The sequence below is a fragment of the Vicia villosa genome, linkage group LG5 (genome assembly GCF_029867415.1).
Source record: "Vicia villosa cultivar HV-30 ecotype Madison, WI linkage group LG5, Vvil1.0, whole genome shotgun sequence".
NCBI lineage: Eukaryota > Viridiplantae > Streptophyta > Magnoliopsida > Fabales > Fabaceae > Vicia > Vicia villosa.
Genome location: NC_081184.1, coordinates 11,891,857 through 11,914,320, shown reverse-complemented (window position 1 = coordinate 11,914,320; position 22,464 = coordinate 11,891,857). Strand labels below are relative to the sequence as shown.

Below are 22,464 nucleotides of genomic sequence, written 5' to 3'. Positions count from 1 at the left end.
ATATTTATATAAAATCCACTTAAATTAGTTGTATCTAAAATTATACTAAAAACCGCCAATTTTGACTTATAAAATACATCATATAAAAGATAATACACCAATAAAAATATCAAATTATTTTACAAAAAAAATATTTGAATTTGCAATGCAATTCATAAACAACAAGACAAATATCAGAGTGAGTTTCAATGAGCAAAAACAGAAAACCGCCCCTTGTAATATCACCCACCATATCTCACATTCATCATGTTACCTTTCTTTCTCTCTCTTCTTTCTCTCTCTAGGTTTTTTTTCTTTTACCTCTTTCCCAAGTAACACACTTCTATAAATACTCATCATCTTCCATTCATATTCATATTCATATCTCACACAAACACAACACAAAAATCATTCAAAAACTCTCACTCTTCTCATTATGGCCACAAATCTAGGCTCTATCGAAACATGCAAACCATGCAACAACGACCTAGCATCTCCCCCAAACGGCACCGTTTCAACCATCCAAAAATCCACTTCATCAACCACCTTAGCCTCCTCTCAATCCACCTTAGGCAGCCACCTAGCACGGCGGCTAGTCGAAGTCGGAGTCACCGACGTCTTCACCGTTCCGGGAGACTTCAACCTGACTCTACTCGACTATCTGATCGCTGAACCTAAACTGAAAAACATTGGTTGTTGTAACGAACTCAATGCCGGATACGCTGCTGATGGATACGCGCGGGCTAGAGGCGTGGGCGCGTGTGTTGTTACTTTTACTGTTGGTGGATTAAGTGTGATTAATGCTATTGCTGGTGCTTATAGTGAGAATTTGCCACTGATTTGCATTGTTGGTGGTCCTAATTCTAATGATTTTGGAACTAATAGAATTCTTCATCATACTATTGGTTTGCCTGATTTTAGCCAGGAGCTCAGATGTTTCCAAACTGTTACTTGCCATCAGGTTTATATTATTTTATTATTAACCCGAGATCAAAGATCTCGAGGGCGTGAGTTTCTGGTAGTTATTATAATATAGTATCAGATGCAGTGACACAATGCAATTGTGACACTGCATTTGGTTATTCATGTTTTTATTTCATGAATGTGAATTTTATTGATTGAGTTTATTGAAATGGTTGATGTTTTGATTATAGGCTGTGGTGAATAATTTGGAAGATGCTCATGAAATGATTGATACTGCAATCTCAACGGCATTGAAAGAAAGCAAGCCTGTGTATATAAGCATAAGCTGTAATTTAGCAGGAATTCCTCACCCTACTTTCAGTCGTGAACCTGTTCCGTTTTCTCTATCCCCAAAGTAAGATTTTACTCATCTAGAAGTTGTTTATATAAGCGTAAGCTGTAATTTAGAAGTTGTTTGAAATTATTTTTTGAAAGTGATTATTTGTATTTTATAGATTGACTAATCAGATGGGATTGGAGGCAGCAGTGGAAGCAGCAGCGGAGTTTCTAAACAAAGCAGTAAAACCAGTTCTTGTAGCTGGACCAAAAATAAGAGTAGCAAAAGCATCTAAGGCTTTTACTGAACTAGCTGATAAAAGTGCTTATCCATATTCAGTTATGCCATCAGCAAAAGGACTAGTTCCTGAGAATCACCAACATTTCATTGGAACATTTTGGGGTGCAGTGAGCACTTCATTCTGCGCTGAGATTGTCGAATCAGCAGACGCATACTTGTTTGCTGGACCGATTTTCAATGATTACAGTTCGGTTGGTTATTCACTTCTTTTGAAGAAGGAAAAATCTATTATTGTTGAGCCTAATAGGGTTGTGATCGGAAATGGTCTTGCATTTGGGTGTATTTTGATGAAGGATTTTCTTAGCGCGCTCGCGAAGCGTATTAAGAGGAATAATACCGCTTACGAAAATTATCATAGGATATTTGTTCCTGAAGGTGTGCCTCTGAAATCTGAACCTAGAGAACCTTTGAGGGTTAATGTTCTTTTTCAACATATTCAGAATATGCTGTCTAGTGAAACTGCTGTTATTGCTGAGACTGGTGATTCTTGGTTTAACTGCCAAAAGCTGAAATTGCCAGAAGGATGTGGGTAAGTAGTAGTTCATAGAATGTGATTTTTGGCATTGATCGTCAAAGTTTTAAATAACGGTTGCGTCGCGATCTTTGGTATTGCATATAATTGCAGTGAAATATAGCTGACCTCTAATGTGACTAAGTAAAATTGTTTGTAGGTATGAGTTCCAAATGCAATATGGATCAATTGGATGGTCTGTTGGTGCAACTCTTGGTTATGCACAAGCTGTTCCTGATAAGCGTGTCATTGCTTGCATTGGTGATGGAAGTTTTCAGGTTTGTCTTGCACATTATAACTACATAAATTACATTCAGTTTCCAAATTTTAGCTTTAAAATTTTGATGAGTACTTTTAACCTTTGTGTAGGTGACAGCACAAGATGTATCCACAATGCTGAGATGTGGACAGAAGACCATAATCTTCTTGATAAACAATGGTGGATATACTATTGAAGTTGAAATCCATGATGGACCATACAATGTGATTAAGAATTGGAACTATACTGGCTTGGTTGATGCAATCCACAACGGTCAAGGAAATTGCTGGACCACTAAGGTAGTTAAGCTTCTGAGACAAACATTGGACACGACACTGACACGTATCAGATACCAAAACATGATTTCAATTTGAAGTATCGGTTCCATTATTTATGTATTGATTATTGCAGGTCACTTGTGAAGAGGAGCTTGTTGAAGCAATTGAGACAGCAACAGGAGAGAAGAAGGATAGTTTCTGCTTCATTGAGGTGATTGCTCACAAGGATGACACAAGCAAAGAGTTGCTTGAATGGGGGTCGAGGGTGTCTTCTGCAAATAGCCGTCCTCCGAATCCTCAGTGAACTTCATACACTTAAGTTTTAAGACATTTAAGATTAAGTTTAGTTTTATTAAGTTGAGATTTCTATAAGATAATTATGTCATAATCCTCAGTGAACTTCATACACTTAAGTTATAAGACATTATGATTGTACTTTACTTTATTAAGTTGAGATTTCAATAAGATAATTATGTATGAGAGAGATTCTCTTTTGAAATGTTTACATGGATAATATTATTAGGACAAACCTCTATGCAGTTTTTGAAAATTGTGATTGTTAAAACCTCAACAATTTATTTTGTCTGAATAATACTATCCAGACAAACTTCTACGCAATTTTTGAAAATAGTGGCGGTTTAAACCAACACAATTTACTTTATTAAGATTAGAATTCTGTCTATATTAGTTTTGATATGCATAGTCGGTCTCAAATTCGAATAAAAGTAGAGGGTTGTGTTAGGCAGTCGATATCCAACATAAAATTTTGTTGAATCTGTATGACTAGGATCAATTACAAAATAACGTGTATGCTAGATCGTTTTACCTAAGAAACACGTTGTATGACTCGTGTACTGTGTCAAAAAAGCAAGGGTCGTTGCACCAGCGTCTGGTTGCAGTGAAAAATAAGCAATAGTTCTCATATTTTCGTGAATGAGTGTTGGTAAAGAAGTTAGTTCATGAGAGTATGATTTTTTTTGGATCATGGAATATAGGTATGCTTACTGAAAAATCTATGGAAATTGTGGACTTTATAGTATGGAGGAAGATCAATTGTATGTGCCTACAAGAAAATAAGTGGATAGGTGAAAAAGAGAAAGCATTAAACAACCTGGGATTTAAACTTTAATACTCCAAAAAATTTAGATCGAGAAATGGGATAGGAATTATTATGGACAAAGAGTGGAAAAAGGATATTTTGGATATGAAAAGAGTAGGAGATTAAATTGTTGCTTTGAAATTTATTGAGGAACAAAAAACCTTTAATGTTATTAGTGTTCCCACACCTCGTGTTGAGTTAGAAGAACACCTTAAGGTAAAAATTTGGGAGGATTTAAAAGACTTACTTTATGATATACCTCAAAGGAAAGAAGCTTTTCTAGAAGGGGATCTAAATCAACATGTAAGGAGCGTAGCAAGAGATTTTGAGACCGTGCATATGGGGTATGGTTTAGGGGAGGTGAATGCGGAGGATAAATCCATCTTAGAGTTTTTGCCAGCTTTAAATCTTACAATAACAAATACCTGGTTTAGCAAAAGAGATGAGCATCTTATCACATATAAACTTTTAGTATCATGTTCTTAGATAGATTTCAGTCTTATTAGAAAGTTAGATAGGAAGATTTTCTTGGACTGTAAAGTTAAACCGCAGGAGAGCTTGACTACCTAACATAAATTTTCGGTTATAGATGTAAGAATCAAGGGGAGAGAAAGGAGAAGAAGTTACACGGGAGCACCACATAACAAGTGGTGGCATTTGAAGGGTGAAAAAGAAGGAAGTTTCCAACACAAGATCTTAGAAGGAGGGTTTGGAAAATCGCGAGGAAATGCAAACGATATGTGGAATAGAATGACCCACGAAATTAGAAAAGTGGATAAAGAGACGTTGGAAAAATCAAGAGGTTTTGGACCTAAGGACAAGGCATTGTGGTGGTGGAATGAAAGTGTTTAGAGTAAATTTATACCTAATTAGGGGAGTGTCTGATTGATTGGATACTTTTCCAACTGAATAATAAATTAGATCTAATAACCTAATTGATTATTTTCACTAAGTTGAGTCTAAAATCAATTGGGGCATTCTCTTAATGATTAGAAACAACTAAATATCAAAACCGTACATTTGTGACTTGAATAATTGATTATTTGAGGTCTATAATCGATTGACCTAATCGATTAGGTGAGTTATTTTGCACATGAATTGTTTATAACCACAATTTGACCTATAAATAGATAGTCTCTCTATCACTTTTTCACATTCATAAAACAGGTTTTGATCTCACTTTCATTTCTCTCACTTTCATTTCTCTCATTATTTTCTAAATTTATCATTTTTCTCACATATATTTTGCCCTAGTACTTTGAGAGTACTTTTGAGTTTAAGTGAAAATATTTGTTTTGGATGAGGGCTTAATTGTAATTAACCAAAAGTGTATTATCTTTTGAGTAGATAATTATTCTCTAAGAAGTTGTTTGGTTGTGAGTTAAACTAGTTAAAAGCTCTTATTTGGTTTGGGGGATTGTCTTAGGAAGTCTCCGTTTGGTTTGAGATTTTATCCAATAAGAAAATCCCTATTTTGATTCGCAAAGATCAACCATTAAAATCTCCATAATGGTTCTTGAGCTCAGTTTGGATAAAATCTTTATCAGTTCGAGATTAATCTCGTTAAAATCTCACTTGGTTCCTGAGATCACTTGTTAAAATCTCATTGTGGTAAAAGCTCCGTTGGTTTGAGATTAGACCGTATAAAATATCAACTCGGTTTGTGGCCAGTCTGTGCAAAATCCTGATTCAGTTCAACGGATAACCGACTAAAAACTTCGTCTTGGTTTGAGATCAGCACATGGAAAATCTATGTTTGGTTTGGAGGTTAACCACTTTAAGCCTTGCTCGTTGTTTGATTGGAAGTTAGCCTGAAAACTTCATTTTCTTGTATAAGGAGGTTTGTGGACACATCCTTCTAAAAACTCAAGTTTATTGATTACTCTCAAGAATAAGTTTTAGAAAAAATAGTAAATCATTTTAGGCCGAACCTGTATAATCTCTAGTGTTTCTCTTTATTCCTCATCTCTTTATTTTATTGTCTTTCCTTTGGTTTTCTGCTATTTTTTTACTCGTTTGGTTTTAAAATATTTTCAAACTCTGATTTTTCAAATAATTTTATATTAAATCAGTTTTTTATTTTTTATTTTTTTGATAAAATGGAGAGCCTAAGCCCCAAAAGCAAAAGAAACTACAAATGAACACTTCTAACAACAAAATCAACTCTACTATCTTCCTCCACAAGATGCAGCATTCATGGAGGTAACTCACTATAGAAAATGGTGTCACCTTTTAACTTACTCTCTTTTCAAACCTCCACAATTCACTTCTCTTTTATGTATGGAATTGCATGTCCCACAAAAACAATTAATAGAAGTGAACTAATTGTTGAAATAGAAGAGGGACTAGATTGTGACTCTGAAAGAGATGTGAAACTAGATTGTAATGGATATATAGATGAAGGACAAGACTGTAATTTTGAAATGGATGATGCAAGTGAAGCCATTGTTTTGGAAGTTCACTTCAAAGACTCGTACAACAATATTTTAGGTGCAAATGTGGAGTTTCAATAATATTAATAGTAGAAAATTTCTTTAGCCACCTCCCTATGGGGGTCACCCCTAGCGAAAATTCCAAAATACCCCTGCTTCGGAAGTTCATTTCCGAAAGCGTCTTTTTTTTGAAAAAATTGACTTATTTCGGAAGTTCACTTCCGAAAACATTATTTCGGAAGTTCACTTCCGAAATACTGCGATTTCTGCAGATTTATCAAAACACTCCCCCTCCCCCAATCATTTACCCTAAATCAAAACAGTTCTCTCTAAAGGTCCCTCCTTCAGATAAAGGGGCACGTCTCTCACAATTTCTGACATTCGGGAAGTCACACTAGTATCGCACAAAGAGCATTGTTGCGTAATTGATCTTCCCACGCCTGTGCTATTTACATCCCGCAGTGTGGGATCAGCATACATGCATAATTCTCATTTATTTTGAGAATCTCGTTACATGACACATGCATCATGACATTGCATAAAACTAACCCTGCCTTTTCAGGTCACTTCATAATCAAGAGGATGTTATCATGACATTACAAGCGCAAATACGATCGTATCAACGATTCAATCTCAACATATACAACTCTAATACCTCATTCCAAGTCTTTCTTCAAAGACAATCCAGAAGCAATCAAAGAATTTCTTACCTCTCCAGGTAGTCTTGTCCAAGACAATTATCCTAATCTTTCCAAGCAGTCTTGTTTAAGACATATCCTAACCTTTCTAGGTAGTTTTGTTTAAAATGCTTCGTATCCTTTATAGGAACCTTTCTAGGTAGTTTTGTTTAAAACGTCCCACGACCTTTATAGGAACCTTTCTAGGTAGTTTTGTTTAAAACGTCTTATGTCCTTTATAGGAACCTTTCTAGGTAGTTTTGTTTAAAACGTCTCATGTCCTTTATAGGAACCTTTCTAGGTAGTTTTGTTTAAAACGTCTTATGTTCTTTATAGGAACCTTTCCAGGTAGTTTTGTTTAAAACGTCTTATGTCCTTTATAGGAACCTTTCTAGGTAGTTTTGTTTAAAACGTATCGTTCCCTTTATAGGAATCTTTCTAGATAGTTTTGTTTAAAACATATCGCGCCCTTTATAGGAACCTTTATAGGTAGTTTTGTTTAAAACGTCTTATGTCCTTTATAGGAACCTTTCTAGGTAGTTTTGTTTAAAACATATCATGTCCTTTATAGGAATCTTTCTAGATAGTTTTGTTTAAAACGTATCGTTCCCTTTATAGGAACCTCTCTAGGTAAGTCTTGTTTAAGATATCCCGTATTCTATCTAAGAGCCTTTCCAGGTGAGTCCTGTTTAAGACGTACCATAGCCTGTCTAGGTAGTCTTGTTTAAGACGTTTCATATCTTTTTAGGAGCCTTTCTAGGTGAGTCTTATTTAAGACATATCATGCCTTTCTAGGTAGCCTTCTTAAAATGTTTATCCATTCTTTTCTAAGACACGCTTAGTTCTTTTAAAGAACTCCTCAGACATTCTTCCTAAGCATTGCTCAAAGGCCTAAGCTTCTTCGCATCAACTTTCGATATACCCTATTCAGGAACCTCTTCAGGTAGTCTTATGTAAGACATTACTTCCTCTCTCCTCAGATACAATCAAATGGTCCAGGTCTGAAAAGCATACGCTTTAGACAAGTACCCTTCCAGGCAAATAGGTGGCATTAGGGGTGCTCAAAACCAAACCAACCCAATAGAAAACCGCAAACCAAACCAAACCAAACCGAAACCGCAAAAAACCGCATTTGGTTCGGATTAGTTTGGGTCATTTTTTAACAAAACCGCACAGTTCGGTTCGGTTTGCGGTTTGTATTTTGTAAACCGAACTAAACCGAATCAAACCGCATTATGTTGCAACCTAAATTTTACTTAACTCACATCCAACCCAAAACTAAACCTATTATACATTAGCCTTATGATTACGAACAATTTTCTCATCCTTACACGTATAATTTCAGTCCCGATCTTCTCAAATCTCTAATAACATTATTTCACCTTTTTTGCCACATACATCTTCCCTCTTCTTCTATAATCTTTACTCTCCTATATTCTTTCTTTTTCACCTTCTCATTTTTATGTAAATGTTCCGTATTTCAGTTTCATTTTTATCGCACATCTTCTTCTCTAATCTCTCAACACTTTTTCTTTTTCTTTTTCACCTTCACTAATCTTTCGTCTCTTCTATTTTTTTTGTTTCATTATAATAATTTTTATATTGTTTTATGCTATTATTTTATGTTTAATATTCCACTTTTGTCTAATTTAATTTTTACATATTAAATGGAAAATCGTTGTCAAAATATGACGAGTTTTGTTGTTAATTGTTAGTGTATGAATGTCTAAATATAAAATTATGTTGTCATATATATATATGTGAATGTATGGCTCAATAAAATATTTGTAAAAAACCGAACCAACCGAACCGAACCAAACCGCATTAGTTTGGTTTGGTTTGGTTCGGATTTTTTTTAAAAGCCAACCGAACCAAACCAAACCGCACTACTTTTTCTCTTGCGGTTCGGATGATTTTTTTCGTCAAAACCGCCCAAACCGCACCGCGAGCACCCCTAGGTGGCATCTATAAGCCCATCTCCCACAGAACTCTTTCCCTACGCAAGCAAATTTCAGGGCATTTCAGTGTCCAATCATCTTCTACCTCTTTAGGTTCAAGAAGATTGAACAGGGGCAGATGTCATACCCCAAAATTCGCCCTCCATATTCCATTTACAATGATTCAAAGTTCAAGGTTCAGTTCCAAAGATTACTCATTCAAAAGTCCAGATGATCCATAGTCAACTGGTTTGACCTAAAAAGTCAACCATAATCAGAGCATAGTCAAAGCCTCCCAATTTTGGTCAACATCTAGTATGTGAAGTATAACCATCATTTGATCAAAGAATGATCATGATTCCACTAATAGAAACTCAGAGATGAACAAATACAAAAAGGTTCAAATTAGGGTTTCTTAGGAGAAAGTCAACCCAACTTTGACTGGGCATAATTTTCACATGGAACATCAAAAATGCCCCACTCAAAGCCTATTTTGAAGGAAATTGGATTCCCTACAACTTTGTCTCTCACAAGCCAGGGCTAGAAATGATTCATTTGAGAGATACAATGCAAAAGATTACAGGTCATTTTCAAGCATCCTCCAAAAGCAGTTTTTTCCCAAAGAGGATATGATCAATATAAAAGCTCCAAATGAAAAATATATTCCAAAGTGGCTTATAGAGGACCTCTTGAGGTTTCCAAAAAGTCTTAGAACTCCCTCATAGCTTAAAAATTGAGTGAGATATGATTGATCAAAGTTGGGTGATTTTTGGAGGCAAAGTGTGAAAAAAGAAGGTTCAAATTGAGAAATTTTGCAAATGGGCCTATGGTTTTATGATACAAACTTGGTCCACAAGCCATTAGCATGCCCAAAATCATTGGCCACGAAAATTAGCATTATATTTGATTAATATGATTTTTTATTTCATTTTAATGATTTAAGTAAGATTAAAAATCAAATATTTTGGTAAGGAAGATATATTGATTGATTCCAATCAATATTAATGACAAAATATATTGTAATTTTCGTGACAATTGGATTGAGAAAGAATAAGTGAGGTTTTGGCCAAAATAGAAAGATTGTATTCAAAGAAAAAATCAATTTCCACAAACTTGGAAAGATTGGATTCAAGGACCTTGGGCTTTGTTTTTTAACCTAATTATGTCCTTCTATAAGTACTAAACACAAGCCAGTGGAATAGGGCAGGAATTCTGGCCAGAGGCATATTTGCAAGAACTCCAAAATTCATCGAAAATCTCAAATTCGTTTTCAAAGAATTCGTGGCTTTCAACAAAAATTGAAGGTTGCAAAAGGCTCACTGAAGGATTTGGAACGTGTCTGGATAATAGCATAGCATCAACACCCCCCATAATTGCCTCAATTTTGTCAAAGTAAGTCACTTCAAACCTTGATTCGATTAGCATGTTATAGACACTTTCATGATGCTTTGATCATATATTCTGGTTCGTTTTGATGCATTGATGGTTTCTGGATTATTTGTTTTGAGTTTGCGTGCTTTAATCAAACTTTGCCATTAGAGGCCGGTCCAAGGTTTAGGGTTTTTAAATTGGGGTTTCTTATTAAGAGTGAAATTAGGTCACGATAATGATATGATTGAGTTCACATGGTTGAGACGAAGGCAAGGGTAAGGTCGCGAAAAGTTTATATTCAAGCATGGGTTATTCGCTATTTTTTTTGGGTGCTGTTGCTACGAACGATTTTGTGGCAAAATCGTAGCTAAAATTTGCAGGTCTTGTGAGTTCTGGGGAGGAAGACGATGGCGTGTCAACGCCTGGTTGGTTGTTTTGAATTTCGCGCGCGTTGCGTTATGGCTGTTTGTTTTTGTTATTTGTTTAGTCCAAGGGGTTTAGCTAACGCGTTAACAACGCAGCTGGGTTGGCTAGCGCGCTTGTTGGTCACCCAAGGGTCCAGGGTTCGATCCCTGGCCCTTTCTACTATTTTTTTTTAAATATACATTCTTGATCCCATGCTCTGCATGCCACAAGCCTCACCATGGTCCTTCAAATCTGAACCATTCAACCTCCATCCATCTAGATCACACGCTCCAGATTTATTCCCCATACCATGTACCACACTAACAACCACATCAAATCCCAATCCTAATAAACTATAATAATTTTAATTAATTATTTATTTTAATAAATCTCTTTTAATATATTTATTTATGTAATAATATTTATTTTTATAAATAAATTAGTACATGATAATAATATTAAAAATGTCAATTTGTTGTTCGTTCCGATTAAATCGATTAATCGCTATGGTCAACAATAATTTTAATTAAAATGTATTTAATTAAAATACAATTAATTTCTATTTGATTAAATGGTTTCGACTATCTTATTAGTCGCGATGATTAATCTTTCTATTTTCCTTATTCTAATTCGCTATTCTTTTTAATCGAATTAATCGATTATGAGGGGTAATGATGCAAATTAATTCATAAAAAATACCATAATTCGTTATCAGTAATAATCAAATCAATTGATTAAAATTGGTAACGATGCAACTTCAAATCTGTTAACTATGGCGATTGAATCTATTGATCGTTGCGGTTAATAGTGCTAAATCAAATCAGGGTTGTACGCCCAAAACTTTTAAAACACACTAAACCACGATACTACGGTGTTTCAACACTGCGATGTTCACAACTACGATAAGGTAACTCAAAATACCTTCGAACATTCGCATTTCAAAACAACTTCAAAACAAATTCAAATACATTCAATTCAACTCTAAGGCGTACAATCCTGTCCCCGAACTACGTTGACTCTGATCCTCCATAAGGAGGTACATAGGCACTTGGTAACAAGGCGAGCCCCCTTCCTCCAAATCTTAATCATGCCTTTAACCCTATTAATTGTTTGTTACCTTTCTTTATGTTTTGCCATAACCCTTATCTTTGCAATGTTAACCTTTAGGAAAGGGTTGAGGGTGCCTAACACCTTCCCTCGACCTGAATATAGTATCTTACCCTGATCTCTTAACTGCGTAGGGTTTCCTATTCGCCCTTCAGAATAGGTGGCGACTCTCTAAGCTATAAATTTTTAGGCAGGTTGCTACACGTGTTTTGTTTTGTTTTGTTCTGATTTCGGATTGTATCGCACAGTGTTTTTGTATTGGATTTATCATCTTAGTTTTTGGATTGTTCTGATTTCAATATGTAGATTCTTGGATTTCATCGCCGCGAACACTATCCATCTTCTGGATTATAAACATAGAACTTTGACTTTCCCAGCGCACCCCTTTGTTTGATTTTTTTGTAATGATGTCCCCTGATCAGGTAAGAAATGTGGACACACGTGCCTACGTAAGCCTTCTAAGACGGTTACCTTCTAAGAAATGTGGTAACACTTTCCTACTTAAAAGCCTACGTAACAAAAATTGGGAAGCTCCACAGCCACGCCCTATTTAAAAGAATAAAAAACCTTTTGAAATTTCGAAGTTCCCTTTTCCTTCTCCCCACCACTCTCAGACGGTTAACTTCTAAAACACTTTCCTATTTAAAAGCTTCTCACCCATTTTTCTTTCAAAATATCCCAAATCATTTTCGATCCTAAGTCTTCTTCTTTGCTTTAACGTTTTCTATCTCTTGTTACTGCTTTCATCACAATGTCTCGCCGCGGTGGAGGAAATCATCCCGAAAATCGCCGGAGTCAACCATCTCCTGCACATTCTCAACAATCATCCATCAATGCTGCAGGATCAGGCCGTGGTGGTGGTGGCCGTGGCTCTCGCGGTGGACGTACCTCCAATCCTTCTTCCTCCGGACATCCACCTCCTCCGTCATATGCTCCGGCCCCGGTTACCTCTCCTCCGTCTGTTGTTGCAGCTCCGGTTGTTCGTCCACCTGTTTCAGCGCCGTTTGTTCCATCTGTCGCAGCGCCGGTTGCTTCCTTGAGTTCGGCTCTGATCTCCATCGAGAGCCTGACTGCCGAAGTTAAACAGAAGGCTACTCTAGAGTCGGCTCCGTCGTCTCAGAAGGAAAATTGGGAAGGAAAATTCAAGTTCGTGCTAATCATTTTCAGTTGCGAGTGGCTGATAAGGATCTACACCACTATGATGTAAGTATAGTTTGCTCATAAGTTTTTTGTTGTTGTTTATTATGTTGGTATGTTACAATGTGGTATGGATTTCTAGAGGATCAGGACTTTCTAACCTGTTGCAGCGTCTCCTCAATCGTCTTCATCCGATTAAATAAAGCGAATCGTTCTTGTTTGTCATTTTGATTCTGTCCAGACCTTTTTTCGGAAGTGCATTTCCGAATTCCTCCAAGGGGGGTGAGTTCGGAGATGAACTTCCGAAACACCACATTTTCTGAAAATGTAACTTTATTTCGGAGATGCATCTCCGAAATCAATATTTTATATTAAAAAAACACGTTTTCGGAAGTTCATTTCCGAAAACACCTTTTTTTCAAAAAAAAAGTACCTTTTCGGAAATGAACTTCCGAAACAAGGGGTAGTGTTGTAAATTCACCAGGGGTGAGCAAGAAGGTTAGGAGGTGGGTGAAGAAATTCTCTAATAGTATTATGTATAAATAAATCAACTGCGTTACATTTTGGGATTATTTATTTAGTATTTTTCTATTGAATTAGAAGCGCAATGATTTTCCGCTTCGAAATTTGGATTGAAGTTGAATTGATAAAAATTTTAAACCATTTTATTTCCGTTTAAAACAAGTAATTTGATGATTTTTGAATCTTGTCTCGGATAAAGGGAACACTAATTCTATTAGATAAAATTGAAACAAAATGATCATTCAATTTATTATATAGGAGTCCTAGCAACTCATCTCAACATAGTTTTCTCTATTTCAGCCAATAGAAGAAAAAATGTTAAGAGAACGTGTTCCTAATGAATGGATTTTCATTAGAAACCATACAACGCGCAAACATTTCAAACGATATTCTCCCTATTACATAAGCATCTTAAAGAAATCTCAACTTAGTAAAACAATACTCAATCTTAATGTTTTAAAACTTAAGTGTATGAAGTTCACTGAGGATTAGGAGGACGACTATTTGCGGAAGAGACCCTCGATCCCCATTCAAGCAATTCTTTGCTTGTGTCGTCCTTGTGAGCAAGTACTTCAATGAAGCAGAAACAATCCTTCTTTTCTCCTGTTGCTTTCTCAATTGCTTCAACAAGCTCCTCTTCACAAGTGACCTGCAATAATCAATACATAAATCAATGGAACCGATACTTCAAATCAAAATCATGTTTTGGTATCTGATATGTGTCAGTGCCGTGTCCAATGTTTGTGCGAGAAGCTTAATTACCTTAGTGGTCCAGCATTTTCCTTGCCCGTTGTGGATTGCATCAACAAAGGCAGTATAGTTCCAATTCTTAATAACATTGTATGGTCCATCATGAATTTCAACTTCAATAGTATATCCACCATTGTTAATCAAGAAGATTATGGTCTTCTGTCCACATCTCAGCATTGTGGACACATCCTGTGCTGTCACCTACATAGAGGAAAAGAAAAAGCACTTAATAAGAAAGCTAAAATTTGGAATTTGAATGTAATTTATGTAGTTATGATGTGCAAGACAAACCTGAAAGCTTCCATCACCAATGCAAGCAATGACACGCTTATCAGGAACAGCTTGTGCATAACCAAGAGTTGCACCAACAGACCATCCAATTGATCCATATTGCATTTGGAACTCATACCTACAAACAATTTTACTTAGTCACATTAGAGGTCAGCTATATTTCAATGCAATTATGTGCAATACGAAAGATCGCGATTGCAACTATTATTTAAAACTTTGACGACCAATACCAAAAATCACATTCTATGAACTACTACTTACCCACATCCTTCTGGCAGTTTCAGCTTTTGGCAGTTAAACCAAGAATCACCAGTATCAGCGATAACAGCAGTTTTACTAGACAGCATATTCTGAATATGTTGAAAAAGAACATTAACCCTCAAAGGTTCTCTAGGTCCAAATCTCTGAGGCAAACCTTCAGGAACAAATATCCTATGATAATTTTCATAAGCAGTATTATTCCGGTTAATGCGCTTTGCGAGCGCGCTAAGAAAATCCCTCATCAAAACACACCCAAACGAAAGACCATTTCCGATCACAACCCTATTAGGCTCAACAATAATAGATTTTTCCTTCTTCAAAAGAAGTGAGTAACCAACAGAACTGTAATCGTTGAAAATCGGTCCTGCAAACAAGTATGCATCCGCTGATTCGACGATCTCAGCGCAGAATGCAGTGCTCACTGCACCCCAAAATGTTCCAATGAAATGAGGGTGATTCTCAGGTACTAGTCCTTTTGCTGATGGCATAACAGCATATGCATAGGCACTTTTATCAGCTAGTTCAGTAAAAGCTTCAGATGCTTTTGCTACTCTTACTTTTGGACCAGCTACTAGGACTGGTTTCACTGCTTTGTTTAGAAACTCTGCTGCTGCTTCCACTGCTGCCTCCAACCCAGCTTCATTACTCAATCTATAAAATACAAATAATCACTTTTAAGAAAAGCCATTCAAAACAACTTTTAAATGGAAGCACTTTCTAGATTTCCATTTTGAAAAATAAAATTTTTGACAAAAATATTAAAATTTAAAAGTGGTTACTTTAACAAAAAGTACATTATTTTAGAAAAAAATCATCCTTTAAAATTAATTTTCTTAAGAACTATTCAAAATGACTTAACAACTTAAATAGGAGTATTTTTTTCAATTCACATTTTTCAAAAAGAATAAAACTATAAAAGTATAATGAATAAAAATAAGTCAAAAGTCATTACTTTATAAAGTGATTTCCATAAAAATAAACTGACATAAACAGATTCCATCAATAAGCAAAATCTAACAAGGAACATAGATGAGTAAAATCTTACTTTGGAGATAGAGAAAACGGAACTGGTTCGCGACTAAAAGTAGGGTGAGGAATTCCTGCTAAATTACAGCTTATGCTTATATAGACAGGCTTGCTTTCTTTCAATGCCGTTGAAATTGCAGTATCAATCATTTCATGAGCATCTTCCAAATTATTCACCACAGCCTGTATAATCAAAATTACATCAATCATTTTAACTCAATCAATAAAATTCACATCCATAAACTAAAAATATGAATAACATAACGAAATGCAGTGTCACAATTGCATTGTGTCACTGCGTCTGATATTATTTATAATAACTACCAGAAACTCACGCACATGAGATCTTTGATCTCGGGTTAATAATGAAATAATATAGTAGTGATTTAAAAAATATAGTTGTGAATTGTGATATAAACCTGGTGGCAAGTAACAGTTTGGAAACATCTGAGTTCCTGGCTGAAATCAGGCAAACCAATAGTATGATGAAGAATTCTGTTAGTTCCAAAATCATTAGAATTAGGACCACCAACAATGCAAATCAGTGGCAAATTCTCACTATAAGCACCAGCAATAGCATTAATCACACTTAATCCACCAACAGTGAAAGTAACAACACACGCGCCCACGCCCCTAGCCCGCGCGTATCCATCAGCAGCGTATCCGGCATTGAGTTCGTTACAACAACCAATGTTTTTCAGTTTCGGTTCAGCGATCAGGTAGTCTAGTAGAGTCAGGTTGAAGTCTCCGGGAACACTGAAGACGTCGGTGACTCCAACTTCAACTAGCCGCCGTGCGAGGTGGCTACCTAAGGTGGATTCGGAGGAGGCTAAGGTGGTGGATGAAGTGGATTTTTGGATGGTGGAAACGGTGCCGTTTGGGGGAGAAGCGAGGTCGTTGTTGTGTGGTTTGTAGGTTTCGAGAGAGCCTAGATTTGTGGCCATAATGGGAAGAATGAGAGAGTTTTAGAAAGATTTTGTGTTGTTTTTGTGTGTGAGATTTGAATGGGAGATGGAGAGAATTTATAGAAGTGTGTTACTTGGGAGAGAGGTAAGAGAAAAAGGAAAACCTTGGGAGAGAAGAGAGAGAAAACTAACAATAATCTGTTTGCATGGTGGGTTGTATTGTATGTATTACAAGGGGCGGTTTTGGGTTTACACTGTTTTTTGTTTTGGTGTTCAAAAATGGAAGAGAAAAAAAACAATTCTTCTTTTATTTTGGTAAAATAATTTTAAAGTTAGTTTGATATTTTAATTTATGTATCTTCTTATGACATTTGAATGGTTTTAAATAAAGCTTTTTTTATTCAATATAATTAATTAAAAATATTGACAATATTTTTTTTATATATTTAAGTTGTTTATTCTGAAAATAACTTTTCAGTTTAGATTATTAATTTATAATAAAAACAATCGTGGTTATTTGTTTTTAAATAAAATTTGTGATTTGTTGGATAACTTGTGTTATAAGTTATTTGCAATTTGAAAAAATTAAGAGAGAATTAAAAGCAATTGAAAGACATTAAGATTATTTGGAAAATGCTTGTTCCTATGAAGGTAAAGGCTTTCGTATGGCGGAGTTTTTTTAATAGAATCCCGACTCGTGTCGCTTTGAAGGTTCGTGATCTAAATTCCTCAACCACATGTTGTTTTTGCGGGGACTATGAAGAATCAACCGAGCACTTATTTTTAGATTGTGTTGTAGCTACCTTGGTTTGGAAAGACATGGCGGATTGGATCGGGTGGAAAGCGGAAAAGTTCTCTACCATGAAGGAGAGTTTCATGAGGTGGTATGGCTTTTGCAAAAATAAGAAATTGAGGCGTAGAAGAGAAGGGGTCTTATGGATGGCAACTTGTTGGAACATTTGGTTGGTCAGGAATGGTATCGTGTTCAGGAATGATTCGTGGAACATCAACGACATCGTTTGGAATTCGAAGATTACGGCTTGGAAGTGGTTAGTAATAGGAAAAATTAGTTTCACCAATTGTAACTTTTATACCTTTTGCAAAGATCCTTTGCTTCTCATGTCGTAAGTTGTAATTGGTGGATAATTTTTTCTCGGGGTGTCTTTGTTTATCGCCCTTGTGCCTTTTTTTGTAAGTTCAGGTGAGAACCTGGGTTCTCTTTCATCAATGAATTTCTTGCTTACGGAAAAAAAAAAAAAGCAATTGAAAGAGAAAATAATTACAGCATAAAAAACCCTATTCTTCTCAGACTTGCAATCATCTTTCCACTAGAAGAAATCTCGCTAACTTTTCTGAACTATCCTTACAGACTTGATAAAGATATCAAAGTTTTTAGGATTAATAGAGTCACTTCACCCTAAAAGTTATAGACGGTAGACAATTCTTCATTCTCTTAGGACATAAGATCATAAATTAATCACCTCTTATTTCTTCATGGTTGACAACCCTTTTTATTCTAGATACAAAAATCTTTGAATAAACCAGCTAACACATCATGAGATAATTCTTCAAACAAAAATCTTTATCAGAAGTCCATCTTCCAGTCTAACTAGTAACATCCTTGGAAAAATCATAATCACGTTCACTTTCCTAATCAAGCCAAGAAATATAAAACCCATACATCTATTCTTAAGATAAGTAGGGCATTCTGTTCCACAAAGATCCAAGATCATCACACTCATATGAATACTTCGACATTGATTGATCTATGCTCCAGTTCTATCCTATTCTTTAGCATCACAGATTTGTTGAAGTCAATATAGATATTCTGGACATTTGGTCTAGACATTTTGTCTAATCTTTTCAACACCTGATTGGATTACCTTCCTAGGAACACAATAGTAATAAGAAACTCTTTATTAGAGACCAGTGCATATGATCCTAAAAGTTGGAAACAAAAAGAATGTTTTTGTTGTTCTTCAATGGTTTGTCACTTTCATGTCAAGCCTCTTGGATAGAGACCAGCGTAACTTCTTCTTGACCATCTTGTCTTATGAACTATTTCTTTCCAATCACACTTAGGTGTGCCTTTATGAGTGGACTTGAGAGATTCCCAAGTATCTTTGGCCATATTAAAAGTGATACAAAGAGCTTACCAATTCCTTAGATAATGAAGTTGATAATTTCAAAGTAACAAAAAGCCAACTCAAACTCTTCCCTTCTATCTCTTCTGCATCAGGATTCTCCTATCCTGAAAATTCTTTTGCTTAAGAAGATTACACTTCCAATACAAAAACTTAACTATTTTTCTTAACCTTCAAGAGTGACAACAATACTCAACTCATTACCTAAAGGCTTCTGAGTGAGAAAATTACGTCTACCACAAGTATCAAAAGATACAAGGGTGACTTACGACTACACAAGACTCTCTCAAAACCTAAGACTCTAAGCTTTCCCTAATTTAAAAATATGAAAGTTGTTAAAAATACATTAGGTTAGGTTTTCTCTTTAAATACACCTCTGCAGTCCATGGGCTTCCAAATTTGCATCTAGATATTTCTTGATCCACAAGCTAAATGATGCACCAATTATGTAGATGAATCTCCTTAAATATTGGAATAAAAATACCAAGTTTCATAAATTGTCTTTTCATCCAATTTTGGCAACTTGTGTACAGTTGGAGATATGAAACTTGTTCCAGATTAAATCTTGACCTGCAAAAATGACAGAGATATATCCAAAAGAAATATCACAAAATTAAATCAAATGTGTCAAAATTTAAAATAGTCTATACATGTTCTGGTATAGAATGTCACAACATCTGTCAAAACATCCTTCTTGAACAACATGTTAGAACATCTTCCATAATATCTTTGTTGTAACTCATGTTTTAGCAAAATTGTGTCAATCCTAAAACCATGGTGCTAACAACCCTGATTCAACAATGATGCATAAAATAGTTGAAAGTACCCATGGTGTAACACCCTAGATTTCCGCTTACCCCGCAGGGCTTCCGGCCTACCAAGCATGTCACCAGCTTAATCAATACTCCCCCTAGGTCCGCTTACCGGCTGCCCAGGAAATATTGTAACAGCCCGAGCCTTCGGCGTTCCCAGCACTGTCACCTCACGATCTTCTCTACCCCCTCACTAGTAGAGTTTTTGCCTTTCGTGGGAATCGAACCATGTACCCTGGGGTTCAAGTACATGTTCAATCCATTCCCACTACCAATTGAGGGTAGTGGGAATGGATTGAACATGTACTTGAACCCCAGGGTACATGGTTCGATTCCCACGAAAGGCAAAAACTCTACTAGTGAGGGGGGTAGAGAAGATCGTGAGGTGACAGTGCTGGGAACGCCGAAGGCTCGGGCTGTTACATTAAAGTAGCTCAATTGGTAGCAGGAATTGCTATGAATACGTACTTAAACCCTAGGTACGTGGTTCGATTCCTGCGGGAGGCGCCTTTTAATGTAACACCCCGATATCCGCTGCACGCATCAACCGTGTCGGCCAACCGAGCATGTTACGGGCTTAATCAATAATCCCCCTAGGTCCGCTTATCGGCTGCCCAAGAAATATTATTTTTGCCTCCCGCAGGAATCGAACCATGTACCTAGGGGTTAAGTACATATTCATAGCAATTCCTGCTACCAATTGAGCTAGTAGCTCAAGTGGTAGCAGGAATTGCTATGAATATGTACTTAACCCCTAGGTACATGGTTCGATTCCTGCGGGAGGCAAAAACAATATTTCCTGGGCAGGCGATAAGCGGACCTAGGGGGATTATTGATTAAGCCGGTAACATGCTCGGTTGACCGACACGGTTGATGCGTGCAGCGGATATCGGGGTGTTACACATGGTCATCCATTGAAAAGTTTAAAACTTGTAAGAAGATAGACCATGAGAAGCTTGCTTTCTTGGAAAACTAATGATAAAGCATTTTCCAGGAAAGATTCAAACATGATCACCTGCATTTAATAATGAGAACTAAACTAACAGTTACAGTTTGGGATCAGACAATTTTACATGCTGCAATACTTATTCGTCTAAGGCAAAGTGCTGATCATAAACATACCCCTTATCAACTTGCAATCGGTAAGGAACCAAATATTTCTCATATTAAAGATATACGGCTGTGCAATGTATGTCCCAATATCTCCACCACATAGAACAAAAATGGGACCTCAAAGGAGGTTAGGAATATATGTGCGGTATGAATAACTATCTATCATTAGATATCTTGAATCTTTAACAAATGATGTTATTCAAGCAAGATTTGTTGATTGTCATTTTGAAAAAACAAAATTTCCAATGCTAGGGGGAGAGATTAAAAATTTAGAAAATGAGATAGCATGGTATGTACCTCATTTATTACATTTCGACTCATATAATACATCACGGGAAGAGAATGTAATGAAAATAGTCCAACCTTACAAGATTTAGCAAATCAATTACTAGATTCATTTACTGATTTGAAAAGAGTAACAAAGTCACATGTACCAACTATGAAGTTCCATATATGATTGAGATTTCAAATCAAAATAATGTAACGAGTACATCTAAGACACACTTAAATCATGATCGACCTATGGGATCCAAAGACAAAAATCCCTGAAAAATAAAAGGAATAAAAAAAGGTGAATTTGATTGAGAGTGATCTTGAAAAGACAATAGATAATAATAAATCCACAATTAAAAAGCGTGTTTTCAAAGAAGCACAATATGATGATAATGAGATCATTGATAATGAAACTGAAAACAAGAATGATATCAAGATTTCAATTAATTATGTTAATACGAGAACTTTGTGGAACCGAAAATGTATGAATATAGATGAAATATTTTCATTCTCCATTCCATGTAAAATTTTGAATGAAAATGTGGATCAGGACCAAGAACTATGAGTGAATATAAAAATAGACATGATTGGAAAAATTGGAAGGATGCAATAGACACTGAGTTAAATTCTCTTAAAAGCCGAAATGTATTTGGTCCTATTATGGCTATACCAGAAGATATGAAACAAGTGGGGTATAAGTGGGTTTTTGTAAGAAAACAAAATAAGATTGTCAAATACCTAGCTCGTCTTGTTGCACGAGGTTTTTACTAAAGATCATGAATTGATTATGAGGTAACATATTCCCCTGTTATGGATGTCATTAATATTCGTTATTTAATTGGTTTATCAGTATTTAACAATCTTGATATGTACCTTATGGATGTTGTTACAGCTTATTTATATGGACAACTTGATATTCATATATACATAAAAATCCCAAAAGAATTTAAAATGCCTGAGACATCAAAACTTAGAGAAAGGTATGCAATTAAGTTGAAAAGATCATTGTAGGGGTTAAAACAATCAGGGTGCATGTGGTACAATAGGCTAAGTGAATATTTACTTAAAGAATGGTATGAGAATAATCCTATTTGACTTTGTGTTTTTATAAGAAAAACAATATCATATTTTGTAATAATTACTGTTTATGTTGATGATTTAAATATCATTGGAACTAATAGAGAAATTAAGGATGCCATATATTATTTAAAGAAAGAATTTGAAATGAAAGATTTAGGAAAAACCAGGTTCTGCCTTGGTTTACAAATTAAGTATACTAAAAATGATATGTTTGTACCTCAATCTAATTATATAGAAAGGGTACTGAAAAGTTTTAACATGGACAAAACAAATCTTTGAGTACTCCAATGATGGGTAGAACACTTAATGTTGATAATGATCCATTTAGACCTAAGGAAGGTAAAGAAGAAGCTATTGGCTCTGAAGTATCATACGCCAGTGCCATTGGGGTACTCATGTACCTTGCCAACTATACAAGACCATATATCGCTTTTGCACAGAATTTATTAGCAAGATTCAGTATATGTCCTACAAAGAGACATTGGAAAGGAATAAATCATATATTTTGATATCTTTGAGGTACATTTGATCTTGGTTTGTTTTATTTTAACAATA

The 22,464-nt window shown here is 35.6% G+C and overlaps 2 protein-coding genes across 2 annotated transcripts; one reads left to right on the top strand and one right to left on the bottom strand.

Annotated features, from left to right (window-relative positions):
- The first annotated feature begins 345 nt into the window (after positions 1-345).
- Positions 346-3,087, top strand: LOC131606274 (pyruvate decarboxylase 2-like). Its single transcript, XM_058878524.1, has 6 exons — positions 346-940; positions 1,134-1,297; positions 1,398-2,048; positions 2,191-2,308; positions 2,400-2,588; positions 2,701-3,087. Exons 1-6 carry the CDS (start codon positions 416-418, stop codon positions 2,869-2,871), a joined length of 1,818 nt encoding a protein of 605 aa, XP_058734507.1. The 5' UTR covers positions 346-415; the 3' UTR covers positions 2,872-3,087.
- A 10,391-nt stretch (positions 3,088-13,478) lies between these two features.
- On the bottom strand, positions 13,479-16,661 carry LOC131606273 (pyruvate decarboxylase 2-like). The gene is made up of 6 exons (XM_058878523.1): positions 16,002-16,661; positions 15,602-15,765; positions 14,557-15,207; positions 14,296-14,413; positions 14,017-14,205; positions 13,479-13,903 (listed from the first exon to the last, which is right to left on the bottom strand). Exons 1-6 carry the CDS (start codon positions 16,524-16,526, stop codon positions 13,733-13,735), a joined length of 1,818 nt encoding a protein of 605 aa, XP_058734506.1. The 5' UTR covers positions 16,527-16,661; the 3' UTR covers positions 13,479-13,732.
- Between the last annotated feature and the right edge of the window lie 5,803 nt (positions 16,662-22,464).